Consider the following 16210-nt stretch of genomic DNA (forward strand, 5'->3'; position numbering starts at 1 on the left):
CAGAGCATGGGTTTTGTCCTTTTTAGAAATTTTATCCTAAAAGAAAACTAGCCATTGCCAAAAGCCCAAGGATTCCATGGCAAACTGAGGTTTATTCCCTGTTAAACCCATTCATCACACTTCTTCTGTAGCCATTTCCAGGTTAAAGAACAAGTTAACATAACCTGAGGGGGGAGCTGAGGTTGGTATTTTTGGCCATGCTGGGTCTTCGTTGCTGCGCGCAGCTTTCTCTAGTTGCGGCGAGTGCGGGCTACTCTTCGTTGTGGTGTGCGGGCTTCTCATTGCGGTGGCTTCTCTTGTTGGGGAGCACGGGCTCTAGGCGTGCAGGCTTCAGTAGTTGTGGCACGTGGGCTCAGTAGTTGTGGCTCACGGGCTTAGTTGCTCCGTGGCATGTGGGATCTTCCCGGACCAGGGCTTGAACCCATGTCCCCTACATCGGCAAGCGGATTCTTAACCACTGCACCACCAGGGAGGTCCCGAGCATGTCATTTTTATTCTGACTTTTTTTCTGACATTATAAATGTTTTCCATGTTGTTACATAGTTTTATAAATACACTTTTTTAATGATGGCATAACATACCTTTAAATGAAAGCACCTAAATTTACATAACTCTTTTTCTACCTTGAGGCTTTTAAATTATTTGAGTTTTGAGTTCTTGGAACCATAAGAAACATCTTCAGCAGTACTATAACTTTTTTTTTTTTTTTTTTTTTTTTGCGGTACACTGTTGTGGCCTCTCCTGTTGCGGAGCACAGGCTCTGGACGTGCAGGCTCAGCGGCCATGGCTCACGGGCCTAGCCGCTCCGCGGCATGTGGGATCTTCCCAGACCGGGGCACGAACCCGTGTCCCCTGCATCGGCAGGCGAACTCTCAACCACTGCGCCACCAGGGAAGCGCAGAAATACACTAACTTTTAAAAGTTAGATTCTTAATTTTACTTTTCAGGGATTTTTTTTTTTTGACCGTGCCATGCAGCTTGCAGGATCTTAGTTCCCCAACCAGGGATTGAACCCAGACCCTCAGCAGTGAAAGCGCAGAGTCCTAACCCCTGGACCGCCAGGGAATTCCCTACTTTTCAGTTCTTTTATTAATTAATTTTTATTGGAGTATAGTTGGTTTACAGTGTTGTGTTAGTTTCTGCTGTACAGCAAAGTGAGTCAGTTATACATACACATATATCCACTCTTGACTTCTCAGTTCTTAATTCTTTGCTCCAGTGGCACCCGGCTGTGAGTGTAGGGAATCTGTGTTGTCAGTGGCTGATGGCCTCAGAGGGACACAGGTGGGACACACAGCTGTTAGGATCCTGTTTAAACCTGAGACTGTGACTTGCGGCTCTGCTGATTTTTGCTGCTTCTGTTGAGGGAAGGCGGGGCATGCGTTTTGTAAGTGGCGCGAGTACCCCTCTGGCTCTCTCTCCCGTGGCGCAGGGTGAAGTCCTGGGCATTACTAGGTTTGGCCTGGCCAAGATGAAGGAGAGCGTGCTGATGCTGGCCTCCTTTGAGAAGACAGCCGACCACCTCTTTGACGCCGCCTACTTCGGGCAGAAGGACTCCGTGTGTGGTAGGTTTGGTGTTCGTAGCAGCCTCCCCAGAGGCCTTTGTGGATGCAGCTTAGACCGTGGCCGGGGCTTCTCAGGAGGTGGAGAAACTGAGCAGGCAGAGCTTTTACCTAAGAATAAAGTCACAGATCATGGAATTGGGACTGACCTATCTTTTATCTCCAGAGCCTGACTGTGGCAGCCGGCATCCCTCACATTTGTAGAGGGCTTCTCTGTCAGTACAGGGAAAGGGTCGCCGCTGGGCATGTAGGGATTTTCTAGTCCTCAGAATTACAGTCGGCCGCTCCGATCCTGCGCCAGGCGCCCGCTGTCCTGACTTCCTGAGCGAGGCAGCCAGCACGCGGGTGCCGGGCACCTTGTATGGCGTCTCGGCACATCAGTGAGGCGCAGGTATCGAACCCTTTCTCGGTGAGAAGACCGAGGGAACTGACTCGCTTGTGGTGAGCGTCTTGCCCTGCACTAGCCTCCTCTCCCACCACACAGTGCCTCTCTGACAGGCCTGGGGGAGAGGGAGCCCGAGGGGCGGCTGTCACAGCAGACCCCTGCCCACTCGGAGTGCCCACTTTGCTCTAGCCTTTCTCGTGCCGCAGCAAGACCCTGTGGCCTGAGGTGGGAGTTTGTGAGGGCCTGGGGCTCCAACAGCGATGCCAGGCCTGGCCTTCGTCCCCGCCGCCAGAGCTCTGCTTCCTAGTGGCCATTTCCCCTCTCACCTCCTTGTGTGGATTGGCCACCCAAGAGGCTGGTCAGGTGGGGCCCCAGTCGGTATACGCCTATTGTTTGCTCCTGAGATTAACTCTTTCTTTCCCAAGGGTCACAGGTTGCAAATAGAGAGAAAGAGAAATTACATAATTCTTTAAGATAATGAAAGGTAAAAGGAAAGAAAAGGGAGCAGAGATTGGGACCGGAGAAGGGCAAGGCCAAGGCAAAAATAAGAGCGAGTCTGCTTGACAGCAGGGCTAAGACCCAGCTCCCCAGCTCTACCACCAGGACGCTGGGCCTGGTCTTTGCCGCTGCCCTGCTGTGGCCCCGCCTACCACCCCTTCTCCACCACTGACCCCTCTGGGCACCTAGCGTGGTCACCCTACCCCAACTTTGAAATCTCCTGGTCCTTTAAATGTTGTGACTCAGTGTCAGCCCTTACTACGTGTTGGCTTTTAGTTTGGTTGTTGACCTCTCTGGTGCCCTGATAGCACAAAGCCCAGAACATAGCAGGTACACACTTGCTTATTGTAGAACCAGAAGCCTGACGCAGAGCCCAACATTTAGATCTTAAAAATCTGAAAAAGAGCTCGGAGAATCTGCACTGTCACCTTCCTCCTGTCACTCTACGAGGGCCCTGCCTTCTGAGTGTCTCTTATTCAGGCTGTGGACTCCGAGGCTGGGGTTCTGTTAAGCCGCCCTGACCCCTGGGCACAGGGAACAAGTCTCTGCTGCTGTCTCCAGGGGGACTGGCATCTGCTTCCTATGATCCCATTTGCTTGTCTCCTGGGCCCTAAGTTAAGGAAGTGCTGGGTGGCAAACTTGGGCTTTCCTGAGCGTCATTCAGTATATCCTTGCTGTCTGAGTGTAGCGCTCATGAAGGTGAGGCCCACACGGTGCCTTTGGCTCAGATGGAGAGACCTCTGCGCCAGCAGTGGGGCTGTGAGTGGGCACTGCCCTTCGCTGGAATTCCCCCAACCCGTCCAGGAGCGCCATGCCACGCCTTCAGCGTCTATAGATGAGGCGTGAAGCGAGCAGCCCGGATTCAATCCGTCGATGTGTAGTGGGGCTGGGACTCCAAGCCCAGTTTCTGACTCCCAAGTCAGTAGTCTCTCTGTCCTGAAAACCTACCCGTGTGTCGAGAAGCCCTCTAACATCCTTTCTGGTTGGTTTCAGGGGTGTCTGAATGCATCATCATGGGGATCCCCATGAACATTGGCACCGGGCTCTTCAAGCTGCTCCACAAGGCTGACAGGGACCCAAGCCCTCCCAGGAGGCCCCTGATCTTCGACACAAACGAATTCCACATCCCCCTTGTCACATAGTCCAGCGAAGAGGGGATCGTTCCTGACCTCGGCTCCTTGTCGTCTGGGAAGGGGCTGGAGGCCAGCAGCTGACTCGTGAGCTTTGTGCTCCCCAGGACCGAGGCCCTGCCATCCCCACCGTGCTGGCAGTCAGAGAAGCCCCGGCATCCTAGGAGCAACTCACCCAGTGACCCAGACCACAGCACAGTGCTTGCTGGGGAGAACCGGGATTTGTCTGTTTGTTTGAAACCTAATTAATCTAGGGACAGCTCAGCACCTCCTGCCCACTCCACCTCCCTGGACTTGAGGATCCCCCAGCCCAGAATCTTTGCTTGTTCCCACCTCACCTGTCCCTCTGTCCACTCAGAGAGGTGTCCCACCCCGACCGGGAGCCAGGTCTAAGCCCCAGGGCCAGGGCACATTCTCAGTTCTTCCGTTCCCCAGTCATGCTGCAGTCTCCAAGTGTGACATACTAATGTAAATATTGTTACTATTATTTATTTGTCCACTTTGAAGAATTTGGAATTTTTATCGTTATTTTGGTTTTCCTTTTGAAACCAAGAAGCTATAGAAACCAAGAAAGCCAGCTTTGAAGCGTCACTGGAAAAACTGGTTAAGCAAATGGGACTGTGTAGGATTTGTAACTGAGCTGAAACTGTCATGAGGCCACGCTGCTCTGAAACATCTTTTGCAGACCTCCCAGCTACCCTCTTTTTGTCTACTTCCGACCCCCATAGTTGGGGCTCAACCTCATGACGAGAGGCAAACCCATCCTTCATGGCCTGGAGACGCCTCGCTGGAGTGCGGGGCCTGCTGAGGTAGGCGCTGTCGTGTACACAGAGATGAAGAGTGAGGCTGGTCCAGACCCACACACCACCTGGGCAGCATCCACACCCTCCTGCGGAAACTGCATGTGTGCCCTGCCACCTGCGGCCGAAGAGCACGCAGCTCAGTTGCAGAGCTGGGGGCCTAGAAAGTGTCCCAGGGGAGTGGCGGGAGCGGGTCCTCCCAGAGGGTGCAAGCAGACACCAGCTCTCGGGGCTGAAATGGTCACCCAGACAGGAAGGGCGAAGGCCTGCACAGGGGTGGGTGCAAGCTAGGGTTGGGGACGCAGCCCAGGTGGCACAGCAGGCTCCTCAAAGAGGAGATCTGCGACAATAGAAAGCACATGTCGGGCTATGAGGAGAGAACCAACAGGGCATCCTGGGAAAACCTATGTTTAACTGCCTGCTTGGGCTTCTGCCAGTGACTGCACTATCACGGGTGGGTTTTTCAAGGCTTATGAGGGGGTTTTGTGCAACGTGGGAAAGAAATGTGTGTAGCTTGTCTTCAGAGAGCACAGGGTTTTGCTTCTTCTGGAGACGGTGGTTCTTTGTGCTGAATTTGCTCCTGGGGATTGGCCCAGGGCCACGGAGAAGGAACTGCGGCAGCTGCAGATCTACTCCCTCTGGAGAGCGCTCCATGGATCCTGTCCTCCTTCCTTCCCTGCCCAGAGCCAAGTTTTATCGCTCTGGCTCTTCCTTCCCTCCCATGAGGCCTTGGAAAACCAAGGCTGCTTGGTTGGAAGTGAGACGATAGTGAAAAGTGGGGCTTTGACCCTGCTTTCTGGCTCCGTGCACTTGAGAAGGAAGGTCTGCTTCTGAAATGACAGCCTGTTCATCTCCGTGTATCAAGCCACTGGAAGAAACAACAGCACAAACCAAAGAGATGGGCATCTGTTGAGCAAGAAGATGGTTTGGATGATTAAAGAGATGGATGTGGTAAAAGAAAAAGTAGGGGAGAGTCGAAGAATTCAAGCAGTATAACGTACCTACCTTCTTTGATCATTCCCTAGTCGACTCCCCAGGTTCTGAGTTAATGCCACTAAGGTACTTAGCGTAACCCTTGGTTCTTGGGTCTGTGTTTGGGATGAGTGCTTTCCCTCCCATACTGACGTGATTTTGAGTTAGGAATTCCTGACCTGAGTGACTTTTGGGCAACGCTCAGGCTTAAATTCTGTTAAAATTAGTTTGATCCCCACGCCCATGAGGTTAACCTACAGACTTCTCTTAGGGTGCCAGTGATGTGAAAAAAGGCCATTTTTCACATTCAGCCCCACCCACACACATCTCTGAACTAAGGTGGCCTGGTTGAAGACGAAGTGTTGAGTCTATTAACACGCTCAGGGTTGCGCCATGAAGCCTCACCACGGACTCTGCTTCTCTCACCCAACCTGCCAAGAGCCACAGAGCCACACGGCTGGCTTCCTGAAAACTCACCTGGGAAGTAAGCCACAGGCCTGATCAGATCCAGGACTGCTGGAATCCACGTAAGGGCCAGGGAGGGTGGAATTGGGTGGCGGGAGGGAACACCGACGCCCACCTTGCTCTGTTTGACACATACGTGTAGTTGGGGGGGGGACCATGATATCCATGTGCTGCTGTGAGTAATAAAGGCGGTACTGGGACTTCCCTGGCCGTCCAGTGGTTAGGACTGCGCTTTCCATTGCAGGGGGCGTGGGTTCCATCCCGGGTCGGGGAACTAAGATCCCGCATGCCACCCATTGTGGGTGGCCAAAAAAATATTTTTAAATAAAAAAATAAAGGCAGCACCGCCAGGAGCCTCCTCCTGCCTCGGCGAGCACTCCCTGACTCCCTGCACGAGACCTGTAATTGCAGTGGCTGCAGGCCCGGGTTCAGATTCAGGCCAGCACGCGGTTCCGGGAAGGGGCACACCCCCAGTGAGGAGTGAGATACCCTCGTGGTGCTGCCAGCCCTGCTGGGCCCATAGGCAACGCTGACCAGTAAACCCTACTCCAGGTTCCCCACCGTGCATCCCAGGGGTGGGAGTTAAAATTGTCCCTAATGTGACCATCTGCCCTGCCCTGGCCTCGGGCTTTGTGCAAGCGCTGAACTCAAACACCAGATAGCAGTGTGTTCTCGAGAGTGAGCTCAATAGAAGGTTAGGGTTCTATTCTGGCCTGTTTGGAAGAAATAAGAAAAACATTTAAATTCCGTCTCATCCATTAACAGACACATGTTTCTGACGGGTGATCTGTCCAGTTCTTGACCCTTTTTCCATCCTACGTACCAGGGGATCGAAATAGCGATTGACTCAGTTACAGTCCCCACCCCCTACCCCCCCCATTCTCCCCGCTTTGTTCAGGCCTTTGGGGGCGGAAGAGACATTCTGGAGTCTTTCAGAGTATGTGTCAGAGTTAAATAAATTGCAGTGCTGTGTTTCTATTTCAGGGTTTATCCATTTGTATTCCCATTGATTCATGTCTGATTGAATCTGACACTATGGAATGATTATTTTTCTTGAATTTTTGTTGTCTCTTGGCAGAACTCTCTTTTTCTACCAAAACTCAAAAGAAGAAAACTTGTTATACAAAAAAGTGTAGCAGTTTATCCCTGTGGGTTGTGAAACAGGGTGATTGGGATACATGTGAGCTGTAACTCCCAAGATAATTAATGTTCCCGCCGCAAGCCAGCCTCTAGAGGTAAGCAGTGAGCACCCAGCGCCCCCCGCCCACAGTGTAGCTAATTCAAACCCAGTGGGATGCAGCAAAGTGTCCCCCACACCCGTGGCCTGAAGATGCCACCTGGCCAGGATCAGGTGTCTAGCTTAACTGTTCTTTCATTCATTCGACTAGTAAAGGCCTGCTATGTCCAGAGTCTTGTCATAGGTACAGCAGTAGACGAAACAGGTAAATCTGATACTAATGCATCTAAAAAGAATTCTTCAGCAGAAGGGGGTGGAGCAAACTTGATAAAAATGTGTCCAGCACAGGGTAGGGTTAAAGCTGCAAAAGTCCATATGACCTAGCAACCCCACTGGGCATATATCTAGGGAAAACCATAGTTCAAAATGATATATGCTCCCCAATGTCCATTGCAGCACTGTTTACAATAGCCAGGACATGGAAACAACCTAAATGCCCATCAACAGATGAAGGATAAAGAAAATGGGGTGCCTATACACAACGGAATATTACTCAGCCATAAAAATGAACGAAATTGTGCAATTTGCAGAGACGTGGATGGACCTAGAGACTGTCATACAGGGTGAAGTAAGAGAAAAATAGCGTATGTTAATGCATATATGCGGAATCTAGAAAAATGGTAAAGATCTTATTTGCAAAGCAGAAACATGTAGAGAAGGGGATGTGGGATGAATTGGGAGATTGGGATTGACATATATACACTATTGATAACTACGTATAAAATAGATAATTAATGAGAATCTACTGTATAACACAGGGAACTCTACTCGATGCTCTGTGGTGACCTAAATGGGAAGGAAATCCAAAAAAGAGGATATAGATATAGATATATGGCTGATTCACTTTGCTGTACAGCAGAAACTGACACAGCAGTGTAAAGTAACTATACTCCAATTTAAAAAAAAATTTTTTTTTAAATGCAGAATTGAGGGCCTGGCTCCTTTGGGCAGGCTCAGTACATCAGGCCTCACCAGGGCGGAGAATGGTCGCTCTGAGCCAGCCCAGCCCTCAGGTTCCAGCCCTTTCATATAGGCCCTCCATGCCCCATCTGGCCTTTCTTGGGCCTGGATTTTGGAGGGTGTGCCCTGAGCAGAGGATGTGAGCCTGTAGTTACTGGGAAAGGATGCAGCTATCCTTATCCCACCCCCAACATAGAGTTAATAAGTGGATATTATGCTTTTGTTCTGTGCCAGGTGGTGTCCTGAGCCCTCAGAGAAAGTCCCTGCATGCATGGGGTTTACCATCTGAGCAGGTTGTCAGGGTCATCTTGTGGTTAAGAGCCTGGGTTCAGACTGTGGGAATTCAAATCAAAATTTCCCCTTTTTATCTGGTGGCCTTGGGCTAATGATTTAACCTCTTTGCCTCACTCATTTATAAGATAGGAATGCCATTTATTGGTACCTAACTGATAGGGTCATTGTGAGTTTCAACATGATTATGCATATAAGGTCTTAGTACAGTGCCTGGCACAGAATACATGCTCATTAAGTACGTTTGCAATTATGGTGACTATCACTATTTTTACTGAAAAATATGATTTGCGAATTCACGAGTAAAACCCAGTCCTCTGACCCTTTTTAATTCACTCAGATGGAGCTGTCTTTTGCGGCCTTGGAAATAGGGTCTCCCTAGACATAACTCCTGCCTCACTCTCTGCTCAGTCAGATCCCAGGAGGTATTTCACACAAGGGACAAAGAAGGCTAGGGAAGGGAACAAACGTTTGGCAGTCATGGGGCTGAGGGCTTGAACATTTGCATTTAGGCCATGAAGTAAATGTGATCTCATTTGAAGGGTTGTGGGTAGTAAGACCAAAATAACTCAGACTTTTTATACAGAGATGTGGATATTGACATATTTATTTACATAGGTGTATTGTATAACAGGGTGTCCCTCTCTTTAAAAGAGAGGTTGCCATTGAAAAATCATCAGCAAAGAATATATTAAGAAATTGGTAATAATGGCCACCTCTGGGGATAGAAACTGGAAGACTGACGGGTAGAGGCATGAGGGACTTACTTTCCGCTCCTTTCTACTGTTGTACTTAGGTACTTAAGTACTTAGGTATTGCCTTTTTTATTATTTTTTTTAATCGATATCTGATGGTAAAGGAATCAAGTCATCTCGGAGCAGACTTTGTTCTGGAAAGTGATGAGTGTCCTGTCCTGAAAATAGCTGAGTGATCCCTTCCAGTTATATAAACATAAATCAAGTAGGCACCAGATATTCAGGGAGGAGGACATCGTTATCAGGATAAGTTGACAGAAAAAATCTAAGTTAACACAGCCTTGGGACTTCTCTGGCGGTCTGGTGGTTAAGACTCTGCATTTCCACTGCAGGGGGTCGGGTTCCATCCCTGGTCAGGGAACTGAAATCCCACATGCCGTGAGGCGTGGCCAAAAAAAAAAAAAGTTAACACTGCCTTAAATACTTATGATTTTCTTTTCCGACATAAAAAGACCAGAGAGGGCGTTCCAGGATTGATAAAGCAGTTTCACAAAGCTGTGGGGGACCCAGGCCCCTCCCAAACTCCCCTTCCCCAGCCCTAGGATACGGCCCAGCCCTCCTTCCTCATGGTCCAAGGTGGCTGCTTGAGCACCAGGCGTTAGAGCCAGAAGAAAGGGGGAAAGAAGCGTAGCACTTCCCTTGAAGGAAAGTTCCCAGAAGTTAACTTGGCATTTCTGTTTACATCCCCTCAGCTGGAACTAGACAAACCGAGTTCCCAAGGAGGCTGGAAGATGGTCTTTGGGTTCTGGGTGGCCATGTAGGGGCTTCTGTTAGCAAAAAGCATGGAGAGGAGCAGAAGTGGGCAACAATTGTGTCTGCCTGTGGAGTATCAGGACTTTTTGTTTTTGTTTTTGCTTGACAAAAGTTGGGAAATTTCCCTAAACCCCTCAGAACTGGAATGTTGCTGGGGGGTGCAACCATGGAACCTCTTCCTTTTCAAAAGGGACTGAGACACCACCCCTACCCCCCCTGCGCCGGCCCTTCACTCTCCCCTTTCTTTTCCCTTTCTTGCAAATTTTATGCCTGAGTTTTTGTTGTTTAATTATCTGACATTTAAGGGACTTCCCTGGTGGTCCAGTAGCTAAGACTCTGCACTCCCAATGCAGGGGGCCTAGGTTCGATTCTTGGTCAGGGAACTAGTCCCACATGCTGCAACTAAGAGTTCACATGCCGCAACTAAAGATCCTGCACGTGGCAACAAAGATCCTGTGTGCTGCAACTAAGAACCGGGGCAACCAAATAAATAAATATTAAAAAAAAAATCTGACATTTAAATTAGATCACATTCCTTAGCAGACTGTTCAAAATGTCTCTATACTGATGGAAAATGTAACGGTCAAGCGTTCATTCAATAAATAACACTGTTTATTGCTCACCTACTATGCCCTGGCCCCAGTACCAGGTGCAGGGTATTGAGTGGTGAACACTTCCATGACTCCTTTCCTTACGGAATTAATGTAGTCACATCACTATCCAGCAGAAATATAATAGAAGCCACATATGTAAGTTAAAATTTTCTAGTATCCACATTTTTAAAATTGTGAACTTAATTTTAATAATCTACATAATTCAACATATCCACAATATTTCAACATGCAATCGATATAAAAATTATGAATGGGGCTTCCCTGGTGGCACAGTGGTTGAGAGTCCGCCTGCCGATGCAGGGGACGTGGGTTCGGGCCCCGATCCGGGAGGACCCCACAGGTTGCGGAGCGGCTGGGCCCGTGAGCCATGGCCGCTGAGCCTGCGTGTCCGGAGCCTGTGCTCCGCAGCAGGAGAGCCCACAGCACTGAGAGGCCTGCGTACCGCAAAAAAAAAAAAAAAAAAAATGAATGAGGTATTTTACACTCTTCATACTAAGTTTTCAAAATCCAGTGTATGTTTTACTCTTAACAGCACATCTCAAGTTTCAAGTTCTCAGAGCCCATATGTGGTTAGGGGATACTGTATTCAGATTGAAAAGCAGTCTGGATGAGACAGTAAACAAATGGACAATTACAAACGCGCTAAGAATCGAGGAGACAGCTGCAGTGATGGAGAAGGAAGAGGAGGCCTCTGTGAGCAGTGACAAAGCGGATTCCTGAAGGATGAGCAGAGCAAGGGTATGAGCGTTTCCATGCAGAGGGGCCAGTGTGCAGGAAGGCCTGTGGAAGGAGGGAGCCTGGCCCCCCAAGGGCCGCCAGTGGGAGACCAGCCACTTCATCTCCAGGAGCTCTGACCTGGGGTCTGAGCCGAGGCCAGGCCCCAGAGAGTGCCCACGGCCTCCTGTCCCTCCTGAAGCTGCCCACTCAGCTCCTCTACTCACTGTCCGAGGAACTTGCAGTGAACACCTCTTGAGGCTTAAACTCGCCTGAAATCATCTTCTGTTGCCTCTGAACCTGGCCCCAAACCCAAGGCCTATTTTTTTTTTTTTTTTTGCCTCACCACACAGCTTATGGGATCTTAGTTCCCCGACCAGGAATTGAACCCGTGCCCTCAGCAGTGAAAGCACAGAGTCCTAATGACTGGACCGCCAGGGAATTGGTCCCAAGGCCTATTTAAAGGTGGATAATCTACGCTCAGAGAAGTCAGAGAGAGGCTAGTGTAGAAGGACTCGTCTCACCGCCTCCTTAGGAAGCTTGTTGGCACAGAGTAACATTTGGTATGCACTCTCTACACTGTGTGCCTTGGACCTGTGCTTCCAAACTTCTCCATTTCCTTGAGGAGGGGAAGCCAGGAGTGAGAAGAATCACGCCACTGCGCCCTTCTGTCTGCACCACCGCTGAAGAACGAGCCGTCACATACCACTTGAGGTTGACATTAGAAATAAAATAAACCGGACTCCCCAGATAGACTCCACCAGTCTCCCAGGTGCTCAAGACAAGTGGTTTTTTCAGCTTTCTATAAAACAGTACTCAGGGTAGGTATGAATTTGCAGGTTTGCCGATAAATCCATTGGTCCAGCAGAAATACTCCTGGACTCTCCAAGACTCAAGCTGTAGTCCTCACTCTGCCTGACATTAGCAGCACTGCCTTAGGCACGCTGCTTCCTCCTTTTGGTCTCAGTTTCCCAGTCTGTAAAATGGACATTAAACCCTCAGCCATGCCTGTCTGCTTTAATGCATCTTCTGAGGCATCCAGGAAACTGGAAGACTAAACTGTTAGCTGTGCTGCCAGAACACATGGAAGGAGCCGGTCACAACTGATGGAGCCGCCATTCTTCACCACTTCTTCTCAAACCTCATTCTTAGTCCCTTGGGAGAATTGTCCCAAGACCGCTGTCCCAAGAGCTGGGCCCCAGGAGCCCCAGCCCTTGTGGCGGTGCATGCCACCGCTTATCCTGGCACTCCCTAGCCCCTTTCCCTAACCCTGTGCTTAGACCACCGTTTAGCCTACAGAGTTAAGTATTTTGCTAATTATATCTCCCCCAGTAGAATGTAAGCTCCAGAAGGACAGGTATTTTTGTTTGTTTTATTTGCTGCTGTAACCCCAATGCTTAGCACAGTACCTGGCATGTAGTAGGTGCTTTAAAAATATTGTGGTTTCTTTGTTGTTTTTTCCGTACCGCTCAGCATGTGGGATCTTAGTTCCCCAACCAGGGCTAGAACCTGTGCCCTCAGTAGTGGAACTGCAGAGTCCTAACCACTGGACCACCAGGGAATTCCCTAAAAATATTCTTTGAATAAGTGGAGTGGATTCAATCTGAAATTCCCTCTCAGTAGAGTCAGGGAGTGAGGGCCTTGGAGCCCAGCAGGCGTGGACTTGAATCCCTGCTCTGTCACTTTCCAGCTTCCTCGCAGCTGCTCCTCGTCCTGAGCCCCCAGTCCCATTAAGCATCTCCTGCTTGCTGCAGGATCTATTCAGGGACTGCAGGAGCCTGACTGCTGCTTGTCCTTGCACCACTTCCCAAAGGCTCAAGTCCACCTTTGCCGAGGGAGGCCCCCTCGTAGCGCTAGAACCAAGGGCGAGGGGCCCGGACCACCGCCTCCTCCCCTCCTCCCATTTCTGCCTGCAGGCCTGGGCCCCAAGCCTGGCCCCAAACATAAGAGCCGGAGCCAAATGCTTCTAGCATATACCACCGTGGGTGATTTATTTAAGGGTCTCCAAATAATCACTTAAGTGTCACCATGGCAACCAGAAGAGTTGCCATGGAGATTGGAGCAGGAAACGTCCCCATGGAGACCCCTGGGAGACTCTCTAGGAAATCATTACCAGGTGGATGGGGCTTGGGAAAGGGGAGCTGGACAAATAAGGGAGCCCCGCAGTTCTGTGTGCTGGCAGGAGAAGGGGGGTGGTGAAGGGCCAGGGTGGGAAAGACCAGCTTAAAAAGGCAGCAAGTTAATGATCTCCACCGACTCTAAGGGACCCGTGTGGTAAATAACTTCTATTGTATGCACAGAATATATCTGAAAGAAAAGACAGGAAACTAGTAAAAGTGGTGGCTCCCGAGAAGGGGGTGGAGGAGAGAGATTTTTCACTGTATGCTCTTTTGTATATTATTTGAATTTCTTTTATTATAGGTATGTAGATATTAAATATTCCAAAATTAGGGACTTCCCTGGTGGCGCACTGGTTAAGAATCCGCCTGCCAATGCAGGGGACATGGGTTCAAGCCCTCGTCCTGGAAGATCCCACATGCCGCAGAGGCATTAAGCCCGTGCACCACAACTACTGAGCCTGCACTCTAGAGCCCACGAGCCACAATTACTGAGCCCGTGCGCCTAGAGCCCATGCTCCACAACAAAAAGAAGCCACCGCAGTGAGAAGCCCGTGCCTCACAATGAAGAGTAGCCCCCGCTCGCCGCAACTAGAGAGAAAGCCTGCACGCAGCAACAAAGACCCAACACAGCCAAAAATAAATAAATTAATTAACAAAAAATAATGATAAAAGTTTGGTAATGATGTATAATAAAGTTAATCTCAAAAAAAATAAAAGTTCTCATCACAAGAAAGAAAATTGTAATGATGTAAGGTGATGGATGTTAACGAAACTTACTTTAAAAAAAAATTCCAAAATGAAATAAGTTATTTACAGAGCACTTACTATGTTAAATATTTTATATCCTCAAAACAACTCCATAAAGTAGGTATTATCCTCATTACATAGATGGGGAAACTGTGGTTCAGAAAGTGGCCCACAGTCACACAGATCAGTGGGAATCAAACCCAGGGCTCTCCAGCACCCCGAAGCAAGTCTGGATTCTCTGATCTGCCACTGACGTGCTGAGCACCTTTAGGTAACTGTCACCCCTCTGGACCTCACTTTCCTCACCTATAAAATAGCTTGGCACTTTGGACTGGATGAAGGCAAACGTGATGCTACCTCTGGTATCCTGTGACCACAGCTCTTTAGGAGGATTTCTAAGCGCCCTTATCACTGCCTGTCTCTTCCTTTTCCTCTCCCTCACCCCACTCTCTAATCCCACCCACAGCAGTGGATCTTCAGGGTTCTAAAGGAAACACATAAAGAACTCAGAATGTCAAGCCAGGAGGACTTGGGTTTTTTTTAATTTTTTAAAATTTATTTACTGTTTTTGGCCGTGCTACACAGCATGGGGGAATCTTAGTTCCCCGACCAGGGACTGAACCCACACCCGCTACAGTGGAAGCGCGGTGTCTTAACCACTGGACCACCAGGGAAATCCCCAGAAGGACTTTTTTTTTTTTTTTACATCTTTATTGGAGTATAATTGCTTTCCGTTGGTGTCCCAGAAGGACTTTTGAAGAACCTCTAGATCCTGTCTTAGCAAAGGAGGAGGGTGTGGCTCGAGAGAGGGAAGGCGAGCCACCAGGAAAATGCAAACCCAAACTGAACTCCCTCCGCACGCCCAGTAAGATGACTACGGTCAAAAAGACGAAGGGTAACAAGCGTTCGTGAAGCTGAGAAATTGGAACCTTCACACACTGCTGGTGGGGAAATTGGAAACTTCATACACAGCTGTGTCTTAGCTTGAGCTGCTACAACAAAAACCCACAGGCTGTATGGCTTAGGCAACAGACATTCATTTCTCCCAGTTCTGGACACTGAGAAGTCCTAGATCAAGGTGCTAGCATATTCAGTTCCTCATAAGGGTCGTCATGCTGATTTGCAGACAACCAACCACCTTCTTGCCGAGTCCTCACGTGGTGGAGAGAGGAAGCTCTGGTGTCTATTCCTCTTCTTAAAAGGACAGTAATCCCATCATGGGGGCACCACCCTCATGATCTCATCTAAACCTAATTATGTCCCAAAGGCCCCACCTTCTAATATGTTAAGGCTTCGACATATGAATTGTGGGGGGCAGGCAAACATTCAGTCCATAACAAGCCACTTTGGAAAACAAGTCTGGTTGTTGCTCAAAAGGTTAAACATAGGTTTACCACATGACCCAGCAATTCCACACCTAGGTATATCCCCAAGAGAATTCAAAAATATTTTAACACAAAAACTTGTACTTGAATGTTCATGGCAGCGTTATCCGTAATAGACAAAAAGTGGAAAGAACCCAGATGTCCATCAGTGGATGAACAGATAAACAAAATGTGACATACTCATAGTGGAGTATTATTCTGCCACAAAAAGGAATGAAGTACTGACACATGGTACAATGTGGATGATCCTCGAAAACATTACGTGAAAGAAGCCTCTCACAAAGGATCACACATGACCACATATTAAATGATTCTATTTATATGAAATGTCCAGAATAGGGAAATCTATAAAGACAGAAAGTGAATCAGTGGTTGCCTAGGGCTGAGGGGGTAGGAAGGTTGGATGGTGACTGCTAATGGGTATGAGGTTTCTTTTTGGGGTGATGAAAATATTCTAAAATGGATTGCGGTGATAGATGCACAAGTCTGAGTATTCTAAAAGTCACTTCATTGTATACTTTAAATGGGTAAATTGTAAGGTGTGTGAATGATATCTCAATAAAGCTGTTTTAAAGAAGAGAGTGAGATGGACTTCCCTGGCAGTCCAGTGGTTAGGACTCGGCGCTTTCACTGCTATGGCCCCGGGTTCAATCCCTGGTCGGGGAACTAAGATCCGGCAAGCTGCGTGGCACAGCTAAATAATAAATTAAATAAATAAATAAATAAATAAAAGAGAGTGAGAGGGAAATTACTACCCCAAGGTCACACAGCCTTAGTGGCCACTCTAGGATCTGCCTCCTGGCCAGCCTCCTCTCACCCCTT

The 16210-nt window shown here is 48.8% G+C and overlaps 1 protein-coding gene across 1 annotated transcript in view; it reads left to right on the plus strand.

Annotated features, from left to right (window-relative positions):
• POLR3A (RNA polymerase III subunit A) overlaps positions 1–6790 on the plus strand; it is a 51726-nt gene extending 44936 nt beyond the window's left edge. The window contains exons 30-31 of the mRNA XM_027129767.1: positions 1433–1565; positions 3439–6790. Of these exons, the coding sequence (XP_026985568.1) occupies positions 1433–1565; positions 3439–3587 (282 nt within the window). The 3' untranslated portion in view covers positions 3588–6790. The remainder of the gene's footprint in view (positions 1–1432; positions 1566–3438) is intronic.
• The last annotated feature ends 9420 nt before the right edge of the window (positions 6791–16210 follow it).

The sequence above is a fragment of the Aethalodelphis obliquidens genome, unplaced genomic scaffold (assembly GCF_003676395.1).
Source record: "Aethalodelphis obliquidens isolate GAN/ISIS:26980383/991018 unplaced genomic scaffold, ASM367639v1 scaffold37, whole genome shotgun sequence".
Taxonomy (NCBI): domain Eukaryota; kingdom Metazoa; phylum Chordata; class Mammalia; order Artiodactyla; family Delphinidae; genus Aethalodelphis; species Aethalodelphis obliquidens.